At 37.2% G+C, this 26,006-nt stretch overlaps 1 protein-coding gene and 1 long non-coding RNA gene across 6 annotated transcripts in view; one reads left to right on the top strand and one right to left on the bottom strand.

The window, feature by feature from the left end:
- The window catches only part of LOC113425364 (uncharacterized), an 11,054-nt gene extending 3,048 nt beyond the window's left edge, over positions 1-8,006 (top strand). Inside the window, exons 2-3 of the long non-coding RNA XR_015747593.1 lie at positions 2,797-4,469; positions 7,082-8,006. This is a non-coding gene — a long non-coding RNA (uncharacterized LOC113425364). The remainder of the gene's footprint in view (positions 1-2,796; positions 4,470-7,081) is intronic.
- MEIKIN (meiotic kinetochore factor) overlaps positions 2,853-26,006 on the bottom strand; it is a 28,900-nt gene continuing 5,746 nt past the window's right edge. For 2 of the 5 annotated variants that reach the window (XM_087955337.1, XM_087955338.1), the window contains exons 5-15: positions 25,848-25,889; positions 24,979-25,039; positions 21,280-21,423; positions 20,693-20,809; positions 19,075-19,111; positions 16,368-16,429; positions 14,014-14,108; positions 11,854-12,012; positions 8,053-8,172; positions 7,076-7,199; positions 2,853-4,507 (exon numbers count right to left, since the gene is read on the bottom strand). In XM_087955337.1, coding sequence (XP_087811463.1) covers positions 4,488-4,507; positions 7,076-7,199; positions 8,053-8,172; positions 11,854-12,012; positions 14,014-14,108; positions 16,368-16,429; positions 19,075-19,111; positions 20,693-20,809; positions 21,280-21,423; positions 24,979-25,039; positions 25,848-25,889 — 981 coding nt within the window. In that variant the 3' untranslated portion in view covers positions 2,853-4,487. The remainder of the gene's footprint in view (positions 4,508-7,075; positions 7,200-8,052; positions 8,173-11,853; positions 12,013-14,013; positions 14,109-16,367; positions 16,430-19,074; positions 19,112-20,692; positions 20,810-21,279; positions 21,424-24,978; positions 25,040-25,847; positions 25,890-26,006) is intronic. The other 3 variants (XM_087955341.1, XM_087955340.1, XM_087955339.1) reach the window with 3 other exon arrangements.

Raw genomic sequence — 26,006 nt, forward strand, 5'->3', positions numbered from 1 at the left:
TGGTGGCATACATTTTTGTATCGGCTTTTGAAGTTGGCAACGTGACCAGATTTGTTTTTTCCGCCAAAGTGATCTCTTTTTGGATTGAAGCTTCCTTATTGTTATGGGTAATTTGTTTTTTCTGGTTTTGGGAGTTGTTAATGGTACATATAGTTTGATGACTCTTTTGACTTCAAGTAAAAATATGTTGTAATGGTCTTCTACAGTATTGCATCCAGAAAATAGAAATTGGCAATCAAGGGATGAGAGATCGTTGTTTACAAGATCATAGTTGCCTTTTTTGAAGTTAAAATTGGGGATTCTGTCGTTGTGATGATTTTTGTGTGGACGTATATTGAGACAAAAGTCAATCATGTTGTGGTCACTGCTGGAAAAGGGTTCTTTAATTTGTATTCCGTAAATTGAATTCAAACTATTGCAGAAGGTGAGATCAAGGCAGTTGTTAAGTCTAGTGTTGTTGGTTACTAGTTGTTCTAGTCCGAGATTTAATACTGCATTGTAGAAGGTTGCATGTGTGGGTTTTTTTGTTTCATTGTTTCTCCAAGTCCAAGAAGCCAGACATGGGTGGGGAGAGTGGTTTTCGTGGTTCTCGAAACTTTTTGCCAAGACTTTAACTCTATCACTCATCTTCTCCCAAAATTACCCCCTAAAGAGCCATGATTGCTTGCCATCCTTATCTTGACGGACCCAAATCTACTGATTTGGTGAAGAAAAAGCCTGGAAGATTTTAGTACCAGTTGGCATGTAAAGTTGATTTAATGATTAGGATGTTCTTCCAAACATAGAAGTTAACATATGTGAGAAATGATGCTATGTTCATTTGTCAAAGTAAGGGAAAATATATTTTACATACTGAAGGTGACAGCTGAGATGTGTCTTAAACGCAGTTTCAAGGGATCAAAAAGCCAAATGCTTTAATCCAGTATCTTCATCCCTTTTGGGTGTGTGCTTTTGAGTCATTGTTGACTCCTGGTGACTGCCTGAACAAGTCCCTGAAGTTTTCATGGCAAGATTTTTCGGACATAGTTTACTATTGTCTCCTTCCTAGAGCTAAGAATGATTGGTCCAAGATCACCTACTTGGTTTGGGGCCTAAGGCAGGACTAAAACTCCCGGTCTCCCAATTTCTAGGATGCTGCCTTAATTGCTATACCAAATTAGCTCTCCCATATTGGAAATGAAAATGGTCCTTCTAGGGCCAATAAATAGTTGCACTTAAAACTATGCCACTTCTTTGTAAGGAAGCATCAGTCGAATACTAGACTGATAGGAGACTAAAAAAAAAATGCCAGGAAGGAGAATAGCTTGAAAGAAAAAGTTCAAAATTATGTTGGAATCAGGAAGTCAATTAAAAGCAGTAGTGACTAAACAAAGATTCTGGGGAGATTGGGGGGAGGCGGGGAGAGAAGCAGAACCTTTGATTCCATGATGCTCACCATAGGTCTGCACAGTTCTTCCTTTTGTTCTGTTAGAAGTCTGAATAAATATAATCTTCACTTCCTTGGGAACTTCCTGACTTGGAGAAAAAAATGGTAAAACGTTCTGTTGAATTAGGAAGGAAAAATTGAGGATTTGATACCATAACTATACATTTTCTCTTTGAACCCCATGTATTCTTTTGTAACGGTAACAAAGCAAGGATAGAAAACTTTCATATTTTTCTCTATTATAGTTTAGTTTTCATTCGAAGTTTTTTTTATTTAGTTTAAGTTTTACTAAATCTTTGGTTAAATTTTATAGAATCTTTTAAACTGCGTAAATAAATCTCTTAATCTGCTTATATACTAATTAAAGATTGAAAATGGACCATTTTAAGTCTATGTACTGATTAGTCAATTAGCAGTCAAGATTAAACTTTGTAGAGCTGAAACATGCTAAAGGAATAGTTTAGAATACTCTAATTCTAAGCAGGAATTCAAACAGAGAAATTGAGACCCATCTTCTCTGCACTGTAACAAGGAATAATTTAGCCTTAATGACATTTATATGCGAACAAAATAAAACATTTTTTCCAAGTTAAGCAGAATGTATACAGTATGTTCAATTTCAACTGTATGAAATTTCTATAAAGCCTGGATTAGATTGCCCTCAGCCCTATTGGTCTTTTATGAGGTCCTAAAGGTTGGCTTTGCCCACCAGGTTTGGAGATCCAACTGGGTAATAGAGCTTCTTCAATGGTTGTTTTGAATGCAATTAAAGTTTTGATAACCTGGTCTTTGATCATGTTTTATGGTTTTAATATGCTTTTTTTAACATTACCCTATAAAGGTTTTCTGTGTTTTTATACTGTACTTTATCTACTATTTTTCGTTGTTGTTTTTTACTGTTGTGAGTGTTCTCCTCCTTCTCTTCCCCGATGGGGCAAATAGTATATAAAATGAGAGTAAACCCCTGCTGTTACCTAGTTTGGTAATGAAATGTGTACAAAAAACAGACAAACTCAGAGAACAAGAATCCCAACTTACCTGGAAGGTAAAATTGAAATACAGCTTGGGGAATATCAGTTCATGCATGAAAACAAATGCACAAAACTGGACTCGAAGGCCAGTTATATAACATTATATACTCTCTTAACATTAGGTGAGTCACAATTAAGTAGGCGAAATGATAAGGATCATGGTCATGGATTGCAAGCAAAATGTAACCTCCAGCAAATGTCTAAAATCCAAGATTCAGTCATACTTCTAAGTTTTTACTTGATATGCAAGCTATCAAGTAGTGACTAGACAATGTCAGTCAGTCCTAGGTGTAATAATGTGTCTATAATAAATGATATTGTTTCCATCTAATTTTTCAGGCAAACTGAAGAGCTGACTTGTATTGTTCTATAAAGCAAGGACTTTTGATAGGAACAAACTCTCTCATTAGCAATTTTGTCTTATGTAAGATGAAAATTTGAACTGACACCATAAAGGACTACATCGGAGAGATTATTCCTGACTGGAATCAGAAGCTTGCTGGATATGTTGCTGTGCTTATGTCAACACCACTGAAGACATCCATCAGAGGAGAATCTTCATTATAAAGTGACCTTGACCACATTAGATGTTTTGGAAAATAACATCAAGGGAAATCAGAAGTGAAAATCAGCTTCTCTTTCCACTGGTACAACCATACAACAAAGGCAATGAGAGCCAGCAAAGATTTTCTTTGTCTTGATTATTTTTTCATGGAATAGCATCAGTAAAATTGTTCTCCAAAAAAGGTTGCACAAAACCACATCGGGCATAATAAGGAGCTTTGGTTAGTTTACAAAAAGCAGCAGCTGCTCTGATCTCTTCTAGCCACCACACTTCAGTTTTATAAGTATGTTAGGTACTTACAAACCAAAAGGTACACTAAACATTGTGTCATCAACAAAATTTTAAGACCAGCCTTTAAGGTAGAGGGAGAAGGTTGAGTAAAACAAAATACAGACTAGATTTGCCCAGCATACTGAGTCACCACGAGGCAAAATACATTTTAGCTTATTATATTGTGCAAACTCAACTTGATTTGTTTAATTTTATAATTCAGTGTGTTGTGTTTGACCAGAAAACTGGGCTGAGTAAACCATGATAAACATGTTTAGAGAATAGTATCACAGAAACTTCTTTATCAAAAATAATATGCAGAAGAATCTCTTTAAAACTGGCAATAAATATTAACATTTTGTCTTAAAATCCGTTGAGGAAAAGAAATCACTCTGTTAAAAAGAATTGTGCTAACAAAAATAATTTATTTTTTTACATATTCAGTGGACAAAAGTATTAGAGCTTCACATTTTAATTTACATTCAGTCTAGTTGAAATGAAAAATAGAAGCAATTAGTTTGAATTGGCTTAAATTCAAAGATTTCAATTTAGCTGAATTTAGACTAATATCTCTGAGATATATTAAGGATATATAAAATAGTTTCAAAAACATAATTCAAAACATGAACACTAAACTTATGCCATTTTATAATCATTGAACAATATTTTACCTATTAAAATACATGCATCCTGAAATATTTCCCCCCCATTATTTCCTTTAAAACTATCACCAGGTTTCAAATGTACAAAAGCCAGATATTTTCTTTAATTATGTGCTGCCTTCCATTTTCTCAATTTCCCATTTTTTCTTTTTTTTTAAATGATTCAACCAAGTAAATGTTTTATATTTTCCTTAAGAAAACAGTAAGAAGTAAACCAAAGTAATTTTCAACAGAGAAATAATAAGTGGCCATATGCAAATCCAACAATCTCCTTCCTAGGTAACCATTTTACATATTCTTCAATAAATATGCAATTCAGAAGCATGTAACAAGTGTTGTAGATAAATACTGGAAATTAGATATAATTATAGGAATATATAAGTTATGAAGATAGTATTAATATAATTTATTGCAATAGAATTTAATGCCAATGAATTTTACTAATTATACGTGCTGCTTATAGTAGATACTGCAGAGGATCCATCAGGTACTCTGCTTCGTTTCTTCCTGCTTTGGTGAGTTTTTTGGTTGTTTTATGAACTTGTAAGAATATCTGAAATATAAATATTTTTGTACTGGGATAAAATTTCTGTTTCACCTTTTGGAGAAAAGAAAGGGGGGGGGGGGGGGGGGGGGGGGGGGGGGGGGGGGGGGGGGGGGGGGGGGGGGGGGGGGGGGGGGGGAGGGGGGGGGGGGGGGGGAGGGGGGGGGGGGGGGGGGGGGGGGGGGGGGGGGGGGGAGGAAGGGGTGTGGGGGTGTGTTGGGGAGGTGTGTTGTGGGGTGTGGGGTTTTGGGGGGGGTGGGGGTGGGGGGGGGGGGGGGGGGGGGGGGGGGGTGGGGGGGGGGGGGGGGGGGGGGGGGGGGGGGGGGGGGGGGGGGGGGGGGGGGGGGGGGGGGGGGGGGGGGGGGGGGGGGGGGGGGGGTGGGGGGCGGTGTTTGGCGGGGGTGTAGTGTTGTTTTTAATAGTAGGGTGAAAAAGAAGAGGGGGGGAAAGAATGAAGATGATTGTTAATTTTTTTTTTTTTTTTTTTTTTTTTTTTTTTTGCATGTTTTAATATAGGCCTTAATTTGGGGGAGGGGCTTAATTTCATTTCATGCCTATAAAACATGCTGGGACTTCCTATTGGGGGAGGCCATATTGTTGGAGAAACAGGGTATTATGCTCAACATTACAAATTTTGCCTTTCCTGATTTTAACAGATAACAGATAATCAGAGTTGGAAGGGACCTTATAGGTCATCTAATCCAACCCCCCGCCCAAGCCGGAGACCCTACACTCTGACAGATGAGAGTCCAATTTCTTCTTGAAAGTCTCAAGTGATGATGCTCCCACAACTTCTGAGGGCAAGCTGTTCCATTGGTTGATTGTTCTCATTGTCAGAAAGTTTCTCCTTGTTTCCAGGTTAAATCTCTCCTTGTTCAGTTTCCATCCATTATTCCTTGTCTGGCCTACAGGAGCTTTAGAAAATAGCTTGACCCCTTCCTCTCTGTTGCAGCCCCTCAAATATTGGAAGACTGCTATCATGTCTCCCCTGGTCCTTCTCTTCACTAGACTAGCCATGCCCAGTTCCTGTAACAGTTCTTCATATGTTTTAGCCTCCAGTCCCCTAATCATCCTAGTTGCTCTTCTCTATACTTTTTCTAGAGTCTAAACATCTTTTTTATAATGTGGTGACCAAAACTGGATGCAGTACTCTAGGTGTGGTCTTACTAAGGCTTTATAGAGTGGTATTAGTACCTCACTTAATCTCGACTGTATCCCTCTGTTAATGCAACTTAGAATTGCATTAGCTTTTTTGGCGGCTGCTGCACACTGCTGGCTCATATTTAGCTAAGACTCCAAGATCTATCTCACGATTACTGCTATTGAGCCTGGTTTCACCCAGTCTATATGTGTACTTTTGTTTTTTCTTGCCTAAGTGTAGGACTTTACTTTTCTCTACATTAAATTTCATTTTGTTAGATATGGCCCAGTATTCCAATCTGTCAAGCTCCATCTGGATCTTGAGCCTATCTTCTTGGGTGTTAGCTATTCCTGCCAGCTTAGTATCATCTGCAAATTTGGTAAGTTCCCCTTCTATTCCCTCATCTAAGTCGTTAATGAAGATATTGAAAAGTACTGGGCCTAAGACTGAACCTTGTGGCACCCCACTGCTTACTTCCCTCCATGTAGACTTAGATCCATTAAGGACTACTCCTTGAGTACGGTTTGTCAGCCAGTTGCAAGTCATCTAGTGGTGGTGCTATCTATTCCACTTTTTTCTAGCTTACTAAGAAGTAGGTTGTGGTCAACTTTGTCGAATGCCTTGCTGAAATCTAAATATATTATGTCCACAATATTTCGCTGGTCTACTAATTTAGTCACTATGTTCAAGAATGAAATAAGATTGGTTTGGCATGATCTGTTTTTAACAAACCCGTGCTGACTGCTAGTTATTACTTTACTTGTTTCTAGATGTTGGCAGATCTGTTTTTTTATTATCTTTTCCAGTATCTTCCCGGGTATTGATGTTAGGCTGATTGGTCTATAGTTTCCCGGGTCTGTTTTTTTTCCTTTTTTGAAGATGGGAACCACATCAGCTCTTTTCCAGTCTTCTGGTAGTTCCCCGGTGCTCCAGGATTTTTGAAAGATATGGTGCAGTGGTTCTGAGATGACCTCTGCCAGCTCCTTTAAAACTCTAGGATGTAATCCATCAGGCCCTGGTGATTTGTTTTCATCAAGATCAGACAGGTGTTCTCTTCCTATTTTTTTGCTTATTTTAACTTTTATTTCTGGTCTGTCTTTTACAGTTATGTTTTTGGTGGGTTGAGCGATAGTTTTATATTAGATTAATTAATTAATTAGGCTAAACTTTAAAGGTAGAAATAAAATTGACTTAATAGCTTTTTGTATTGCCCACAAATTATTCTGGGGATGTATAGCCAAGAAATAATCTGAACTCACGAGCTAATCTCACATTTTTTCAATTCACTTTCCAAGCAATTTGTGTTGCAGTGCACTGGAATTTGTTGTGAAGCTTTTATCCCAAACTACCACAAACTATTTTCTGCATACAGAATCTGAAAGCATGTTACCCATTTAAGATAGCTCATCATAATATTTTCTTTCTCTTCCTTTTACCTTCAGTTGCTTCTGGTGGGAGAAACCCTTTTTTTTTCTTTGTTGAATGCTGGACTACTTTCAGCGGTCTAAATCCTGGTGAAGCTTGAATAATACAGCAGATTTCTGGTGGGCTATGTAAATTCTGAATGAAACAGAAGAACATTATTCATACAACATGGAGTAGTTTTCAGAACATTAAATTATTGGATAAGCATTGCACGTATAATCTTTTGGCTCTTGTGCTCACACTCCTATGTCTTTTTCTAAAATGGATATGAGATCAAAACTACTTCCTTTCATTTTTAAACAGAGTTATTTCTTGTGAATATCCTAGTTAAGTTAAACTAGGAATGAGCAAACTAAGAGCAAAGGCTGTATTCAGATTCTGCATTTCCTGGACAAAAAAAGGACAGAAGAACAAAACTAAATGATTCTAAAAGATCTGCATTTAAACCCTTGAGTCCATGCCAGAGGTAAAAGGGAAGGAAAGCACACAAACCAGAAGTTTGCTGTGATAATACAAAACTAATTCAGAATTTTGACAGTGTGTTTGAAAGGAGCCATAGAACAATGTCAACCTATTTGAAACTCTACATGGAATCAATATAAAGCATAATGTTTCCTTACCCAATATACCCTGGGGTGGAAGGGCTCTGCAAGTTGGCAGCAAAAGTTGGCCATTAATTTTACTGATTTTTTTTGTAAAATACTTTAAGAAAAAAAAGTGACATTTGAAAATACAAGAATATATTAAAACAAGAAAGAGCCCAAATACAGGAAGAAAGAGAGTAATATTCATGGTTCAGAACCAACATCCTTTATCTAAAGTATAAAACCAGAAGAAAATCAGACCTAAGAATATATCACATTTCAGAGAGAGAGAACTGTGAAAACATTTGAAATCCTGTTCTATTTTACCTTGATGCTTTAAATAAATAAAAAAATCACATACTAATTTAATATTGAATCATAGAAAAAGTAAAGAAATATATAACCTGATAAATGGTCTTTCGGGGAAAAAGAGGAACAATTGCTTCTGAATTCACATTTGGACACTCTTTGTATGCCAAACAGTTGTCCTGGACTGAGGCTTCATGCGCGGACAATAAGTCTAACTGTAACCAAAGCAAAATAAAAATGCAAGGGGGTATAGTTAATCAGAGGGTATGTTTCTCAAGGAAAATATTTCATGACCTTCACTTTACAGAAATAGTTTATATCTGGACTGCACAAAACAGCCTTCCCTTTGTCAAAGTATGCTGTAATAGTGGCTTATAAAAACTGGCTTCTCATAGACACCATTATGGCTCTAGATCAGAAAAGTAGTTGAAGTTCAAGTAGATAGTTACATGATACTCTTTTGAACTGGAAACATGTTTAATACAAAAATGTCTGGATATAACCTTCAGTCTTAAGGTGCATCTCAGCTATTGATAATTCAAAATGTACAGAAAGTAATCCTTTATTCACTTTTTGCCTGAGTTTCTGATAAAAGTCATTTAAATTGGAAACTCTGGTTGATACTCATTTCATATCAGTGTTTATTTTTCAAGCAAAAACTGTCAAGCAAGTAAGGATACTTGTTGCCAGAAGTAACAATGTACAAGAGTTCTTAATGCTTTTGCAGTTGAGCAAATTGGCTCATTTTTTTTTTAAAAAAACACCTTTTTTCCCTGAAAACGTTACTAAGTGGCATACTTCAAACAAACATTTATATTGTTACCTACATGATGAAAATATTAGTTAGTATAGCCAGAATGTCTGGTGCCATTAAGATACTTTAACATAACATTTCCAGGTAGTTTAAAGTTTGTAAAATAAGCACACAATAAAAACAAAACCTCATTTAGTAGCAAAGAAATAAAGGTGTTTATTTATGCATTCAGTTAATACCCTGCCTTTAAATTCAATCAAAGTAAGAAACCTATTGTAGGTTAACTGCCCTATACAGAGTATTAGTGCAATAGAAAATAGGTGATTATTCTGTAAGCTGGAATCCCTTGATCACACAATTCCAGATTATCTACCCAAATTAAAAAGTGCCAGTTTTTGATAAGATGAATTTAGTATCTACATTTGTGCAGACTGGGGAAACATGGAGAGTCAAATGAGCAAGCTTGCATTCATAAATGTGTGGAAGGGGCCTTGACCTATATATCCAGTGTTGAATAAGTAAGCTTGATTAATTATGAGGGTGTTCTTCCCACTGGATCTTTTTCCTGAAATAGATGGATAAAGGCATTCTCAGTCTCAGTGTCAAGGTGCCAAATAATTCATAGCTGTCTATTTTCTGCCATTATGTCAATATTATACAACTGCCTCGATCTCATCTTCTGCAATAGTTTGAATTCAATTTACGGAATACAAATTGAACCCTTTTCTAACAGTGACCACAACATGATAGACTTTTGTCTTAACATACGTCCATATAAAAATCATCACAACGACGGAATCCCCAATTATAACTTCAAAAAAGGCAACTATGATCTTGTAAACAATGATCTCTCATCCCTTGATTGCCAATTTCTATGGATGCAATACTGTAGAAGACCATTACAACATATTTTTACTTGAAGTCAAAAGAGTCATCAAACTATATGTACCAATAATAACTCCAAAAACCAGAAAAAAAACAAATTACCCATAACAATAAGGAAGCTTCAATCCAAAAAGAGATCACTTTGGAGGAAAAACAAATCGGGTCATGTTGCCAACTTCAAAAGCCGATACAAAAATTTATGCCACCAGATAAAAATTGAATGCACCAATTATCACATTAAACAAGAAGAAAACCTTCTACGCACCAATTCCACCCGTGCTTTCTACAATTTTATAAACAACAAACTAAAAGACTCAAGGTCCATCCCACCCCTGAAAGGACCTAATGGTAAAGACTGCAACGACGACACTTAAAGTCAACCTCTTTAACACATTCTTTGGCTCAGTATTTGTAAACAGCAATGGATCATGCCCAGTATTTCCTAGTCGAACCACAGACAACTACAATGATCTAATACATATCGATTTTAAAGAAGACATTGTTCAAAAAGCACTATGCAATCTAAAACCATCTCTATCTATTGGACCGGACGGAATATGTGCCTACTTCTTAAAAAAGCTATCCACTGCCATAGCAGAACCTCTAAACGTAATCTTTGAAAAATCTTTTGGGACCAGCTCCTTGCCAAAACTATGGTCACTAGCCACGGTCATCCCCATCTTCAAAAAGGGAGACCCCAGCCTAGTTGAAAATTACAGACCAATCTCTTTATGCTGCATCACCTGTAAAGTCATGGAATCAATTATTAACCAATCCATCATCCTCTACTTAGAAACAAACAACCTACTCTCTAATAAACAATTTGGTTTTAGGAAAAAACTTATCATGTAATCTGCAACTTTTACACTGCAAAAACATATGGACTACACAACTCGATCAGGGCAAAGCAATAGACGCAATCTACATAGACTTCTGTAAAGCCTTTGATTCAGTGGTACATGACAAACTACTCCTAAAACTAAAATTTTACGGTATCTCTGGACACCTGCATTACTGGATAGAAGCATTCCTGTCAAACAGACAACAAATGGTCAAAATTGGGAGTGTCCTATAAAATTCTGTACCTGTCAACAGTGGTGTCCCCCAAGGCAGTGTTCTAGGACCAACTCTCTTCATAGTCTACATAAATGACCTCTGTGATCATATTGAGAGCAACTGTGTTCTCTTCACTGATGATGTAAAGCTATTCAACACCACAGACAATACTGCTACCCTTCAAAAAGACCTTGACTATGTATCAGAATGGTCAAACAAATGGCAACTTCAAATCTCAACAAATAAATGCTCTGTCCTACATATTGGCAAAAAAAATCAGAAAATAAAATACAGGCTGAATAGTCAAGACCTTGTTGATGATCCAAACTCTGTCAAGGATCTTGGAGTACTCATCTCAAATGACCTAAGTGCTAGAGCCCACTGTAACTACATAGCCAAAAAGGCGTTAAGAGTTGTTAACCTAATCTTACATAGCTTTTTCTCTGGTAATATTACACTACTTACTAGAGCATACAAAACATTTGCTAGACCAATACTTGAATACAGGTCATCAGTCTGGGACCCACATTATGTATCTGATATTAACACAGTTGAGAAAGTCCAGAAATATTTTACAAGAAGAGTTCTCCACTTTTCTACTCATTGCAGAATACCTTACGCCACCAGACTTGAAATTCTAGACCTAGAAAACCTAGAACTACGCCGCCTTCAATCCGATCTAAGTATAGTATATAAAATCATACATTGCAATGTCCTACCTGTCAATGAATACTTCAGCTTCAAAACATAACAACACAGGAGCAAACAGTAGATACAAACTCAAGGTTAATCACACCAAACTTGATTGCAGGAAATATGACTTCAGCAACAGAGTGGTCAATGTCTGGAATACTCCACCTGAATCTGTGGTTTCTTCCTCAAACCCCAAAAACTTTAACCGTGTCTACTATTGACCTCACCCCTTTCCTAAGAGGTCTGTAGGGGGCGTGCATAAGTGCACCAATGTGCCTACCGTCCCTGTCCTATTGTTTCTTTTATATATTTTTTATTTTTCTTATATGTATCCGTGTATTCATAACTATGTTTTTACTTATACCTATTATCTTGTAAGCAATTGACAAATAATAAATAAATAAATTTCTAAGTGCAAGGTTCAATATGGTTTATATACCTTCTTTTTTCCTTTTATACATACACTCCATTTCCCCATGGCCTTCAGACACAGGCAGTAGTTACATACCATGTCAGCATTTGGAGGTCTGGATGCTAGAATCCCACACATTTCCTTGGAGCTGTTTTTTCCAGGGGAAGGTGGTCCATGAGGAGAGGATATAGAACATTCATTTTCAAATGTTATTTTTTTTCTACATTTCCTTTTGACGGGTATTTGATCCTCAGTCTAAAGTTAAAAGGAAATATGCATCAGTGTAAAATCAAGACTAGTGAAAAATGTACTTACATTTAAAATAACCTAATGTGAACAAAGCATTTTTGATCTCATTTTTAAAAGCATAACAAATTAACAAATTGTAGAGGAGGTGACACTCATTTTCCCACTATTGTAAAGAACAGCTGTTTTTTGGAGAAAATAGAGACTAAAAAGAGAGATTGCATCTTTTTTCTTCCCTGTTTTTTGAACATAACCAGAGTAAAACCCACAGCCTCTCATTACCACCTCCTATCAAACCCAAACTGACCCTCCCTACCCCAAAACAAAACCCCTTGTAATCCCATCTAAAGGAAAGAATTAAAGCCCAGTCACCAGCTCGCAGTCCAGCCCTTGGCCATTCTTACAGGAAAACTCCTAGGCTTCTATCAGCTTCAATATTCCTTCCCCTTTACCATGAAAGACCTGTTTTGCTTAACAATAGAACTAACTCCAGGGACACTGACAAGGACTTGCCTAGCTTCCCCAACCTGGCTGGCAAATAAAATCCCTAAGATTTCCCACTTTTCTACCCTCAACTGCTATAAAAATATTTTCGGGATATGTTCGGGATCTCTCTGGTGAAGTTGGGTGCCAACAACATGGGGTTCTTTTCCTCCTTAATGTTGTGCTCTGTATTTTGGAATTTTTGGTGACTTCAGTTCCTTAAGATCCTCTAATAAATCCATGAGAGAAGAGAAGAATGTAGATTATATAAAGGATTTCCTTCCTCATAAGCTTTGTCCCGTTTAAGGTATCCGGTGATATCATAACACCACAATAACTTCAATTGCCCCTTCTGGGGCATCTGTATCTAAGAACAGGACGACAGTTTCAAAAAATATTTTCTTATGTTAACTCCAAAACGCAAAATAACACTGCCCAAACATGTGAGAAACTCGAGAAATATTGTGGGCAAGAATAAGCAAACAGAGGACTGGTTAAATAATCCTTCCTTCTATCTATCACATTCCACTGAAAGTATTCTTCCATCAATTATCAGTAATGGGAAGCATATTGGTGAGAAACCCCGCCCTGTCATTCTACCCCTATCCTTGATGGTTGTAATCTATTACAGCTGTAGAATGGGACAGCATTTAATCAAGTTTGGCTGATCTTGAAAAAGCTAAGCAGGGTTAAATTTAGTTATGACTTGAATGGGGGACTACCAGGAGACCGTGGGGTTGTAGACCAGATTGGGAAATATAAAAATAAAATAAAAATCAGGAGATAATAGCAAATCACTTCTGTTATCTTGCCATGAAAGCTACATGGATGACATGCATGCTAGGGGTTGAGCTCAGCTCAAGCGAATGTTAATTTTTGTTATCCATGAAAGCCCCCAGTTACAGTCCCCTTTCAATCATTCATCATCATCCTCTTTTAACAACCCCCAAATCCCTTGCAGGGTGGTATCTGGACAACTGAATGGAGCTGAGTGTTTATTGGCCGGATGCCCTTCCTGTCGCCAATGTGGAGTTTTATTCAGCAGATATATTCTCAGTGTGCACAGAAAAAGAAATATCTGCCTCTACCAAGGATCAAACTCACATCCTCCTGATTGTGAGGCAAGAGCTCCACCTCTAGGCCACCGCACCCCCCCTTTCAATCATTCATACCAGCTTGATATTCCAAAGAAGGATGCAGTGCTTCAATATTAGCTTACAATTGTCAAGTGGGAATCATGTCTAATTCATGTCCAATTCCATCAATGAATATAGATGTGTTACTACTTTGTTTGGAAGGGGTGTTTTGTTATGGTTTTTATAACAGCCTGGCAATGAATAATTTAACACTTCAGTTGAAATTCTCACAAACGTGATTCACTGTAACAGTAAAGAGATTCTCCTTACTTATAAAAACAGTGGGTTGTGGTACAGAGGTCAAATACACAAGTAACTGCGCACAGAAATAAAGGTAATCACACATTGCCCAATTTATACATGACCGCTGAAGAGTATTAGAAATGGTTACCTTCTTTTTTCGTTCTGGAAGCAATAATGAAACCCCAGAAGGCTGTGATTTAAGTCTTTTTTCATTTGCAGACAAAATTTTACATACTTGTTTCCCTGAAAAATACAACAAAACACTACGGTATGTTTCAAATCATCTGAAAAAAATGGCCCTATTTTTGCCAGCCATAGGTTTGTGACTCAGAGACCGATCAACAGCATCACGCGCTTATTCCCAATTTCAGAACATATAATTATATCTTTGCACTATATATAACTTACCCACTTTATTCAAAATCTCTCTACAAAGGGGGAATGAGCATTTTGCACTTGATGTATGTATCCAAGGGTACCAATTACTTTAGATGAATCAGGTACTCACAACGGTTACCATAGTGATGGGGTGCAGCCTGCAGCCAGAAATAGCTGTGATTTTGTAGCTTGTTGCCACTTTTCCCCACTAACAGCCAATCAAAGTGTTGCAGTCACTCTTTAGTCCTTCTGATACTGGCTTGGGAACTGAGACAGTGTAGCAAGATATGCCTTGAAGGCTGGACTTCATGCATTGAGTTGAAATCAGTACAGGAATCTCTTACAAAGCTGCACTGGCTTCCATCAGAGGTAGGAACACTCGTTTTTATATTTTCTGTGGCCAGTACTCCTCACCAGAGCAATTCTGTCTCAGTCGCCTTGTCTCCCAATGCAGTATATGAGAAGAATCAGGCTTCCCTCTTTCCCTTGATTTCCCTGCTTCCTTTTCTCACTTCTCCAAAATGCTCTCCAGATAACCATTAGGATAGGATTCTTTCTTTCCCTGTCACGTAAATGATGAGGGGAAGGGAAAAACCCTGCTCCATCATAAGTTAGTTGGGTTGCCTTAATCTAATTAACATAGCTCATAAGGATTTTTGTTTTCTTTGCTAAAGATTCTGCTCACCAGCCTTTGCACAATCCTGGTCTAATTTTTTGTGAATGTTTTATAGTAGAATGCACACCCTCAGTCCTTAATTCATTTCTTCCCAGATTCCTCTATGATTGGCATGGAAACAGGTGCTTAATAGTATGAGAGGAAATGCTTGGCCACATGATATTCTGGAGCATGTCCTTTCAGCACTTTCTTCTCTGGTGTAAGGACCTTATTTGGTATGATCTGGAGCTTGATACACATTTATGCAAGCATGTTTTTACTCCTTTATTGACATAGGATCAAGGCATTTGATTATATCTCGTGGCAAAATGAAATACTGGGTTAGGCAAAATACTAAGATAGAAGCTACTACCAGGGGGAAGGAAAAATGCATGGTTTGAGATGATCCAAATCAGAGATGATCCAACAGAAGATGTACAACTTCTGTTTTTTTTTATTTCAACACTAGAAGAAGAATGATAGATAGATAGATAGATAGATAGATAGATAGACAGACAGACAGACAGACAGACAGACAGACAGACAGACAGACAGACAGACAGATGTAGTAAACAGACAGACAGATGCATGACCCTTCAAAGAGAATGGAGACTTCTCAAGAAATTAATGAACTGAATGCCTGGGTATTTAGTTCATTTTATTATGGTCAAAGATCAGCCAAACCTGAGTACAGTATAGAAGGCTGCTTTGAATAGTTCTCCCTAATAAGATATCTCAGAAAATCTGGGATGAACATTCACTAAATTAACTGCAACCAATTTTAGAGCTTCAGAGTCGAAAGGTTCTTCAGAAAACAGCCATGCAATTCCACAAAAAGGTGCAACTTCCATAACAAATTGTAATAGCTGCTATGAAGATCCAGTTTGCTATAGCAGTTAAGACGCTGGCCTAGAAGTCAGGAGGCAGACTTCTAGGCCTCCCTTAGGTTAGGCAGGAAATCTGGCTGGCTGATTTTGGTCACTCTTTTTCTTTTTTTATTAGGTATATTCACTGCCTTGAGTTCACACACACATACACACGTACACATACAGGATTATAACCTCAAACATAATTTATTTTAAAATTATTTTTAAACGTTCCCATCTTTAGATAGGATAATACCTCTGGGCTCCCAAACAAGCCAAAATTACTGAGAGTTAAGTCGAGACTTACATTTTTAAATCCCTGATCAGTCTTGTGAGAAAATATGACACCAAATTATTATAGGGCATGTAAACAAATTCCATGAATGACAGCAAAGCAATGCAGAGGATGAGAAGGGAACTATTTTAGTTACGATAATTTCAGTGCCAGGATTGCAATCAAGCTGTAGTAAAGGTTTTATATGATTAGACAGTATTTCAAAGAACCACTATAAATAGAATGTTGACATAATCCTACCTCAGTAATAGAGAGAAAAAAATCTATTAGGTAGCTTACACATAGTAAAAAAAAAAATTTTTTTTTACCTGCTATCACAGCTGAAGTATTTGTGGGTTCAGAAGGCAGTTTTTCCCTGGATTGTTTTCTGCTGGCAAAAGACGGTGGTATTAATATATATTCAAACATTATGAAAAAACTATAACTAGCATTGCACATAAAAACCTCCCATTTATGTTCCCCTAATTAACCAAGTCAGCAGTATTCAAGACAACACCCCGATAACATTAGGAGAATAGGCCTTAAAATTTATGGGAAAATGATGGGAAAATTCAACTATCTTGGTAGCATCATGGATACCAATGGGGGAACAGAGGCAGATGTGAAATGCCGACTAGGCGAAACAGCTGCTGTCTTCTAACAAATGCGCTCAGCATGGACCACCTCTGCTATAAACACAGCAACCAAGATCAGATTATTTAATGCCATTGTCATACCAAATGCTACCTATGCCAGTGAGACCTGGAAATTTACAACTAAAATTGCTCATAAGATCAATATCTTCCAACAACATTGCCTCAGAAGGATTCTTCATATCTCGTATAAGGACCGTGTCACAAAAAAGGAAGTTCTACAAGGAAGTAATTCCTGAAGACTCTCTTGAGAAAATGAGAGAAGAAAGAATGTGCTTTGCTGGACATATGCGCCACAAGTGAGCAACGTCCAACAAAAATCACAGTCAAAAGGATGGCTGCAGATCAAGAACTGTGGAGTACGCTTGTAGCCCAATGAGCGTAGACGTAGAAAAAAAAGTTAATCTGAAAGCACTGTACAAGTAGTCCTCAAGTTACAACAATTTGAAGTTACAATGGCACCGATAAAACTAACTTAGGGCTGTTTTTCACACTTACGACTGTTGTGACATTCCCATGATCAGATGATCAAAATTCAGGCACTTGGGAATTGGCATATATTTATGATAGTTGCACTGACTCGGGTCATTTGATCACCACCTGTAAACTTCCCAGCTGGCTTTGGACAAGGAAAGTCAATGGGGAAGCCAGATTTGCTTAATGACCGCATGATTCATTTAAGAACTGCGGTGGCAGTTACTATGGCAAAAAAAAAAAAAAAGGTCAGAAAATGGGACAAAAGCCCCTTAGCAGCCTTGCTTAGCAATATAAATTTTGGGTTCATTTGGGGTCATACGTTAAGGACTACTTGTGTGCAATAATATTTATTTTTTAATTCATTACATTTATTTGCTGCCCATCTCATTTCAAACCACTCTGGATGGCTTATACACAGCATAATAAACATTTCAGAAAACCATTTAAATCATCAGATATCAAATGACAAAATAAAATCATTAACACAAAACGTACCAGTCGGATACAATAGGGGGCAGGTGGGGTTAGCTTTTAATTAGTCAACCAACCTCCAGTGTGGAACTCCCCCATAGGGACCTTGAGCCATCTGGCAGAACCAGATATTTAAGGCTCTTACAAAAAGGATGGTAGTCAATCTGATCTCTGCGCAGGGGAGACATTACATGTTATATATCAGCTACTCAGTTAAAACAATTCATATAGTTAATTTTGCTTTAATATGAACCTCTGTTAGTCCCACAATACATATGTGATGGCTCAGCAGTTAAAGACACTGACCTTGTCAGTTGGAAAGCTGACAGCCCAGGTTTGAGACCCAGCACTACGAAATTGGATAAGCTCCTGTCACTTGTCCCAGCTCCTATTCCCCTAGCAGTTCGGAAGCAAGCAAATGCAAGTAGATAAATAGGCATTATTATGGTGAAGGTAATAGCGTTCCGTGCATCTCAGTGTATAGTCATGCTGACTACATGACCACAGCAGTGTTTTTGGACAAAGCTGGCTCTCTTGGCTAAAAAAAATGGAGACGAGTACTGCCCCCTAGAGCCAGAAACTGGACAGGGGTAAACTTTATAGATACACTGTAGAAAATGTCATTTCTAAAAGGGGATCTTCAGAACTACAGTTGGTCTCACTTCTAGAGTTCTCAGCAAGGTTTCCACAATTCTTGGAGATTTCTCCAAAAGTATAAATGTCAGTAACTCTAAAGCTTATATGAAGCATTCTCTGAATAAAATGGTCTTTGGGGAGTGAATGTGAAGAGACATTGACAAAGTAAAATAATCTAGTATAACATGTCCAAGGCTTTTGTTCAGAGGTGGTTTTCAGCAGGTTCTGACCTCTTCTGGAGAACTGGTAGCAGAAATTTTCAGCAGTTCAGAGAACCAGCAAATACCACCTCTGAGATTTCACACTATCCTTCCCCTGCCACGCCTACCAAGCCATGCCCACAGAACCAGTAGTAAAAAAAAATTGAATCCCACCACAGCTTTTGTTGATTTCCTAACTGTAGAGTGAAATATAAATGGAAATTGGCATCTGGCACTCACTACTCCAGCAAATGAGACTTAAAACCTTAATCATATAAATAAAAATAGTAACGTGTTACAGAAGTTCATATCTTTTAAGATTTCCAATTATGATAATTTTTCTCAACTGCCTAATATATTTAATTTTGTACTATATTATAAAATAACTGATTCCCACAAAAGAGGCAGAACTAATCACCTGTTCCTAGTGGCAGTTTAAATTACTCTTCTAGTGTGGTTTTGGTTTATTAAGAGAATACATTTGGAGTCCAGTAAGATTGTTGGCATCTTTAATCTTACAAATTGTTTTGCACCAGCAGCTTTGTAAAACACTAATGTAAGGAAGAGATTATCAAATTTAGAGAGAATTCTCTTTTTACCTGGCAATGTTTTGTCCTTGGATTCCTAAAGGGGTACCTGGAAGAGATTTTGTTTTGCTGAATAAGCACAAGATAGTACAGTATTTCTAATTGCCTATGTCATAGGGCTCATCCATATTTTATTTGCCCCAGTATAAAGGTGGCCCATTAACCACTTGTCACTTGACTTTGCCTGCCTTGATGAAGGCCCCGGAGACTGTTGTCCCAAGTAGTGGGGCATGATAGTATATGAACCCATGAGTATGATGTATAATATATGTTTGTATCATAATATGTTTGTGTCCAGCATGTTTTTAAGGTTTCTAATTTGAATTTTGATGTTTTTAATTTTCAGTTAGCTATACAAAGGTACCTGGCAAGGGGACATCCATAAAAATTGAAGAAATAAACATGTATAAGAAAGGAATACATGTTTTTGACCCACCACGAAGTGATCTCTGTCTTTTCTTTTTGGTCGATGTCAAAAGTGGGACTGGTGCTTTGTAGTCTGTCTGTGACACTTCATTTCCTTGAAGACAATGTTTTTACTTCAGTCAACACACACTGTTGTGGACACTGCCCTTGCCCTCTGGTTACTAAGAATGGCCCTCCACTGCTTTTGGTCTGCTGGGCTTTTCTTACAGAAAACCTAACCACAATCTGTTTTGTAAGTTATGTCTTAGGCTTTGGGGAGACTACTTATGTGCTTTAAAATACTAATATAGCAGCTCCTCTTATTTATGGATATTACTATTGAACATTTCAAGAACTTCAGCTGATTTGAATAGGTATTCTGATTGCTGCTTTTACCTGCTGGTCCTGCCTATCCTCCTACAGATCAATATCTCACATCATAAACATCAGAGGTGGTATTTTTGCCTACTCTAACGCCATTTTCCCTTTTTCATGGAGTACCTTTGGATACCATGGCCACTTGCTGCCAGCAGTCCCTTGCAGCACTCACCAGTTTGAGGTAAAATTGACAAAATCTCCCCAGATGCCTCGTCTATCTTAAATGATTGTGGGTGGAACTATAAAACTTGAGGAAGTCTCTTATCTCCCCATATCTCTATTGCAATGCATGACAAAAAAGGTAGCAGAACAGGAAGAAGATAATGGATCCCTTTGTGTCAGTTCTCTAGCCTATAGAATTACTCCATAAAACGGGGAACTGACAACAAAAGGCCCTTAGATCTTCTTGCCCACCCTACTTCTTTCCTGTCCCCTCTTCATATTCAGATAAAATTCTTACTCCACGGAGGTAAAATATGAAATATTACCAGCATTTCATTAAGCCAATATGCTTTAAGCTGGCTCATGCAACGAAGAGCAGAAAATGCTGCTTTGTGGATGAGACCAGAGGACATGTAGAATTACTCTCAATGAGTTTCCTAATATCCCAAATTAAGTTAAAGAAACGTTTGGCCTTCAGTGATGAAGTAATTTCCATTGGAAACTGGCAGATATAGTTTACTCTGTCCATTACTTTTCTCCCCCAGCTTCCTTTATTTCCTGACACAAGTTCATCCATAACATATTCCCAGACCTAAGTCAGCTGCTCAATATATAGTTCTGTTTTTCCATAGAACTTCAATGGCAAAGTAAAATAAAACGTTATATATCATGTTCTGAAAGTTACCGAGTATTTTAGAAAAGTTTGGCAGTTGCGACATCTTGTCTAGGTTGATGGCTTTGCTGGTATCCAAGAGAGTTGAATTTTTGCATGCAAGATGTGTTTCAGGACTAGCAGTGTCTTCTGAAGAGAGAAGACAATCCAATTAATGGTTCTATTATTAAAATTCAGAAAGATCTATAATGTTAATAATGTCTTTTTATAATGACTTTGGAACATTTGCATATATTTCAGCGGAGCTAACAAACAGGTTGATAATGAGAGCATAATAGGAAGCAAATGTTTTGCTTAATTCATAATGGAAGTAATTTATCTCTGGGTTTAGGAAACTTAAATCAAAAATTGCCAAATCAAAAGTTAAAAAAAAAGTTGATTGAAGGAATATGCATACATTAGCTAATTAAAAAAGATTGGGCAGATGACTTGATCTGCTTTTCTCCCTTACTGTACCTAGTATAACGAAATATAATGTACTAATGGTCTGCCTTCAAATTCAAAGAAAAAACATAGATACATGTGCATATATAAAAAATAAAAGGTATGTGCATCTCTTTTCTTCATTTATTCTTACAAATAATTTTTACAATATGTACCTAACTCAGTTTCATCCCTGAATATTTCAGGTGATGAATAACTACTTGTAGAATCAATAGTCTTGGTATAACTACAGTCCAGAGTAGTCTCCATATCCAAACAATCCAGCAAAAAGTCTGAAACTCCCGTTGGCAATGTCATTTCTGAAATTACAGAAAAATGTAAAAAAAATTATCAAAAAATAATTTTAACTTTGCAGAAGCCCGGAAAAGCTTTTGCAGGAAGGAGCAGGAAAAGAATACAGAAAGATTTAAGTCTTATCAAACTGCTTACCTCTCTATTGTGGAGCACACTTACAAAGCAGAAAGGAAGCATACAAACTGATCAAGGTAAACCAAAAATCCTTTTCCATGACAAAATGATGCTGCCTGTCTCAAACCAATGTATTTAGCGACAAAGGGGAAACAAAGCAAACTTAACTGTATTCCTATCACTGACACAATACCAAATATACTCAAAGAGTTTGTATGTGTAGCTATTCTTATACATTTTTATCCTGCTTTTTATTATATTTTTATAACTCAAGGTGGCAAACATACTTAATACTCCTTCCTCCTTCTCTTCTTCTCCACAGCAACATCCCTGTGAGGTGGGTTGGGCTGAGAAAGTGTGACTGGCCCAAATTCACCCAGCTGGCTTTCATGCTTAAGGTAGGACTAGAACTCATAGTCTCCTGGTTTTTAGGCCACTACCTTAACTATTACACCACATTATACATACACAAACATATACAAATTTGGTTGCTGTGAATCTATCCTTAAATGAATACACATGCACAATAACACACCAATACCAATCCAGTCAGAACCAGATTTGCCTTTAATAAGAAAACTTGGGCTGTTGGGATAAACATAAAACCCCAATCACTCAATGGTCTGCTAAGTTGATGTTATGAGGAACATATGAACAAAAATGACTGACACTGATTAGCTATGGATGATTGTAATGAATACCATTTACTGAAATGTTTAGGTGGAATTATCATATATGTATATACTGTACCCTATGTGCCCTATGACTGTATATATATCTTATAATTATCATTAAGGTTGTACTTTATGATTCTTAACAAATGTATCTTTTCTTTTATGTACAGGTGAAACTCGAAAAATTATCGTGCAAAAGTTCATTTATTTCAGTAATGCAACTTAAAAGGTGAAACTAATATATGAGATAGACTCATTACATGCAAAGCAAGAAAGTTCAAGCCGTGATTTGTCATAATTGCAATGATTATGGCTTACAGCTCATGAAAACCCCAAATCCACAATCTCAGAAAATTAGAATATTGTGAAAAGGTTCAACATTCTAGGCTCAAAGTGTCCCACTCTAATCAGCTAATTAAGCCATAACTCCTGCAAAGGGTTCCTGAGCCTTTAAATGGTCTCTCAGTCTGGTTCAGTAGGAATCACAATCATGGGAAAGACTGCTGACCTGACAGTTGTGCAGAAAACCATCATTGACACCCTCCATAAGGAAGGAAAGCCTCAAAAGGTAATTGCAAAAGAAGTTGGATGTTCCCAAAGTGCTGTATCAAAGCACATTAATAGAAAGTTATGTGGAAGGGAAAAGTGTGGAAGAAAAAGGTGCACAAGCAGCAGGGATGACCTCAGCCTGGAGAGGATTGTCAGGAAAAGGCCATTCAAAAGTGTTGGGGACTTTCACAAGGAGTGGACGGAGGCTGGAGTCAGTGCATCAAGAGCCACCACACACAGACGGATCCTGGACATGGGCTTCAAATGCCATATTCCTCTTGTCAAGCCGCTCCTGAACAACAAACAACATCAGAAGCGTCTTACCTGGGCTAAAGAACAGAACTGGTCTGTTGCTCAGTGGTCCAAAGTCCTCTTTTCTGATGAGAGCAACTTTTGCATCTCATTTAGAAACCAAGGACCCAGAATCTGGAGGAAGAATGGAGAGGCACACACTGCAAGATGCTTGAAGTCCAGTGTGAAGTTTCCACAGTCTGTGTTGATTTGGGGAGCCATGTCATCTGCTGGTGTTGGTCCACTGTGCTTCATTAAGTCCAAGGTCAATGCAGCCGTCTACCAGGAGATTTTGGAGCACTTCATGCTTCCTTCCGCAGATGAGCTTTGTGGGGATGCTGACTTCATTTTCCAGCAGGACTTGGCACCTGCCCACACTGCCAAAAGCACCAAAACCTGGTTCAATGACCGTGGGATTACTGTGCTTGATTGGCCAGCAAACTCACCTGACCTGAACCCCATAGAGAATCTATGGAGCATTGCCAAGAGAAAGATGAGAGACATGAGACCGAACAATGCAGAAGAGCTAAAGGCCGCTATTGAAGCATCCTGGTCTTCCATAACACCTCAGCAGTGACACAGGCTGATAGCTTCCATGCCACGCCGCATTGAGGCAGTAATTGCTGCAAAAGGAGCCCAAACCAAGTACTGAGTACATATGCATGCATATACTTTTCAGAGGTCCGATACTGTTCTATGTATAATCTTTGTTTTATTGATTGCATGTAATATTCTAATTTTCTGAGATTGTGGATTTGGGGTTTTCATGAGCTGTAAGCCATAATCATCGCAATTATGACACATCACAGCTTGAACTATCTTGCTTTGCATGTAATGAGTCTATATCACATATTAGTTTCACCTTTTAAGTTGCATTACTGAAATAAATGAACTTTTGCACGATGTTCTAATTTTTCAAGTTTCACTTGTATATTGAAAGTATTTGCACCAAGACAAATTCCTTGTGTGTCCAACCACACTTGGCCAATAAAGAATTCTACTGTGTGTTTTTGTTTTCTTTTTCACTATTATTTTTATTTCAATTAAAAAGCAAAAATAAACAACATAAGATGTTAATCGGGAAGAATATCAAGGTGACGTGTGCTGAAGTACATTTTAATTGGTTGACATTGTTATTTATAGTACAGTATAATACTTATACATTGTTTTTATTTACTTTAATTCTTTTGAAATAATGACCAAAAAAGGGAAGAAGAAAAACACAATTATCAAAGATAATTATGGTAAAAATACATCCATTGTCAAAAAACAACAAAGCAAAAAAGAATGTATGTATGTATGTATGTATGTATATGTGTATATGTATATAAATATATATAGTGCGTGTGTGCGTTATGTATGTAAATAATTAAATTCTATATATACCTATCTAATGCAATTAATCAAGTATGTATTTATACATATTTATACATTTATTCACATTTATATTATGTTTTCTAAAGTAAAGTTGAAATTTCCAAAATTACATATCACCCAAATAATATAACTTTCAATAAAGAGTTGTCTTAGATTCACTGAAGAAAAAGTGGGCACTTTTTTCTGGTTAACTGTATCCTCCCTCCTAGGCTTCCAAAAGGCTCTTAAAATCTGGTTTTGGTCCCAGGCCTGGAGTCAATGTATCCTTGAATTTTTGAGGAGTTTGATTTATATTGCCTTTGAGGTTGTTTTAGTCCAGGCTATATGTGTTTTATATTTTATCAGTTTTATGGATTTTTTTATTTTGGAGTTGGAGGGCTATAACACATTTAAACAAACAAACAAATAATAAACAATATCAATCCGCGTAAGAAAAACTGACATGGAGCAGGGACGTTATACTGTATATCAATGTTACTGTATGATACTGATGTGCAAAACTAAAGCTTCAAGTTATAGTGAAAAGAATAGCGCAGCATACATGCGAACTCTCACCTGAAGTAGCTTCACTGTATCTCAGGCTTTGTGCACTTGCAGAGGCTAAATGCAAGGAATCCTATGGGCAACAATGAAAGACCAGATATCATAGCAATTATCATAACATTTCTCAAAAATTGTTGCCTGGAAGTGATCTTTTCTTCAGTTAATCTACCCAAGCTATGCTGTTAATTTTGAGATAGCTATTTTTTCTCAAGGAGGGACTATCATTCTTATGATCAAACTATTACACTAGTGAACACAAAGAAGCAAGCAAGCAAGCAAGCAAGCAAGCAAGCAAGCAAGCAATAAAGCAATAAATAAATAAATAAATAAATAAATAAATAAATAAATATATACATGCATACTTACACCAGTCTACTGCTCATCCCATCTGAGTTTGTTTTATTTGACATCTTATTACCTTTTTCTATATTTTTGTATAGTTACTTGTTTTAAATGTTTTTACCATTTATAAACTGCCCACAGTTGCTGAGAATCAGACAGCACATACATTTAATATGATTATCCTTCTCATCAAGAAGACTGGAAAGGACACCACAATCTCCCAGGACAATGTCTTGCTGTGTGAAGTACTCTTAACTTCCCATTGCACACTTGTCCATATCCTAGTAAACTTGAACATATTAAATCTAGTTTTAACCCTGGTTAATATTTCATGACTTAAGTGAGTAGTTTGGTTAATTTATGATTCAGTGTATTGTGTAAACCCAATCTAAGTCAATGGGAGCCTGATATGATCAACATTTTCAAATTACAATCACAGCTGAAAGTGGTTTAATGAAATCCTGGATACTAACCTCATCTATGCTTCCACACCAAGTGAAATTTATTGAATTAAAGTGATTTCACAATACTACGTCTACCTTTAAAGGAGTTGTTTCCATGTCATTGATACTGTTGGTCACCTCAGTACTTCTATATTCATTGGTCACCTCAGTACTTCTATATTCATTGGTCACCTCGGTACTTCTATATTCATTGGTCACCTCAGTACTTCTATATTCATTGGTCACCTCGGTACT

Source organism: Notechis scutatus, chromosome 2 (assembly GCF_049901735.1).
Source record: "Notechis scutatus isolate UNSWTSFEM ecotype Mainland chromosome 2, rNotScu1.2, whole genome shotgun sequence".
Taxonomy (NCBI): Eukaryota; Metazoa; Chordata; class Lepidosauria; order Squamata; family Elapidae; genus Notechis; species Notechis scutatus.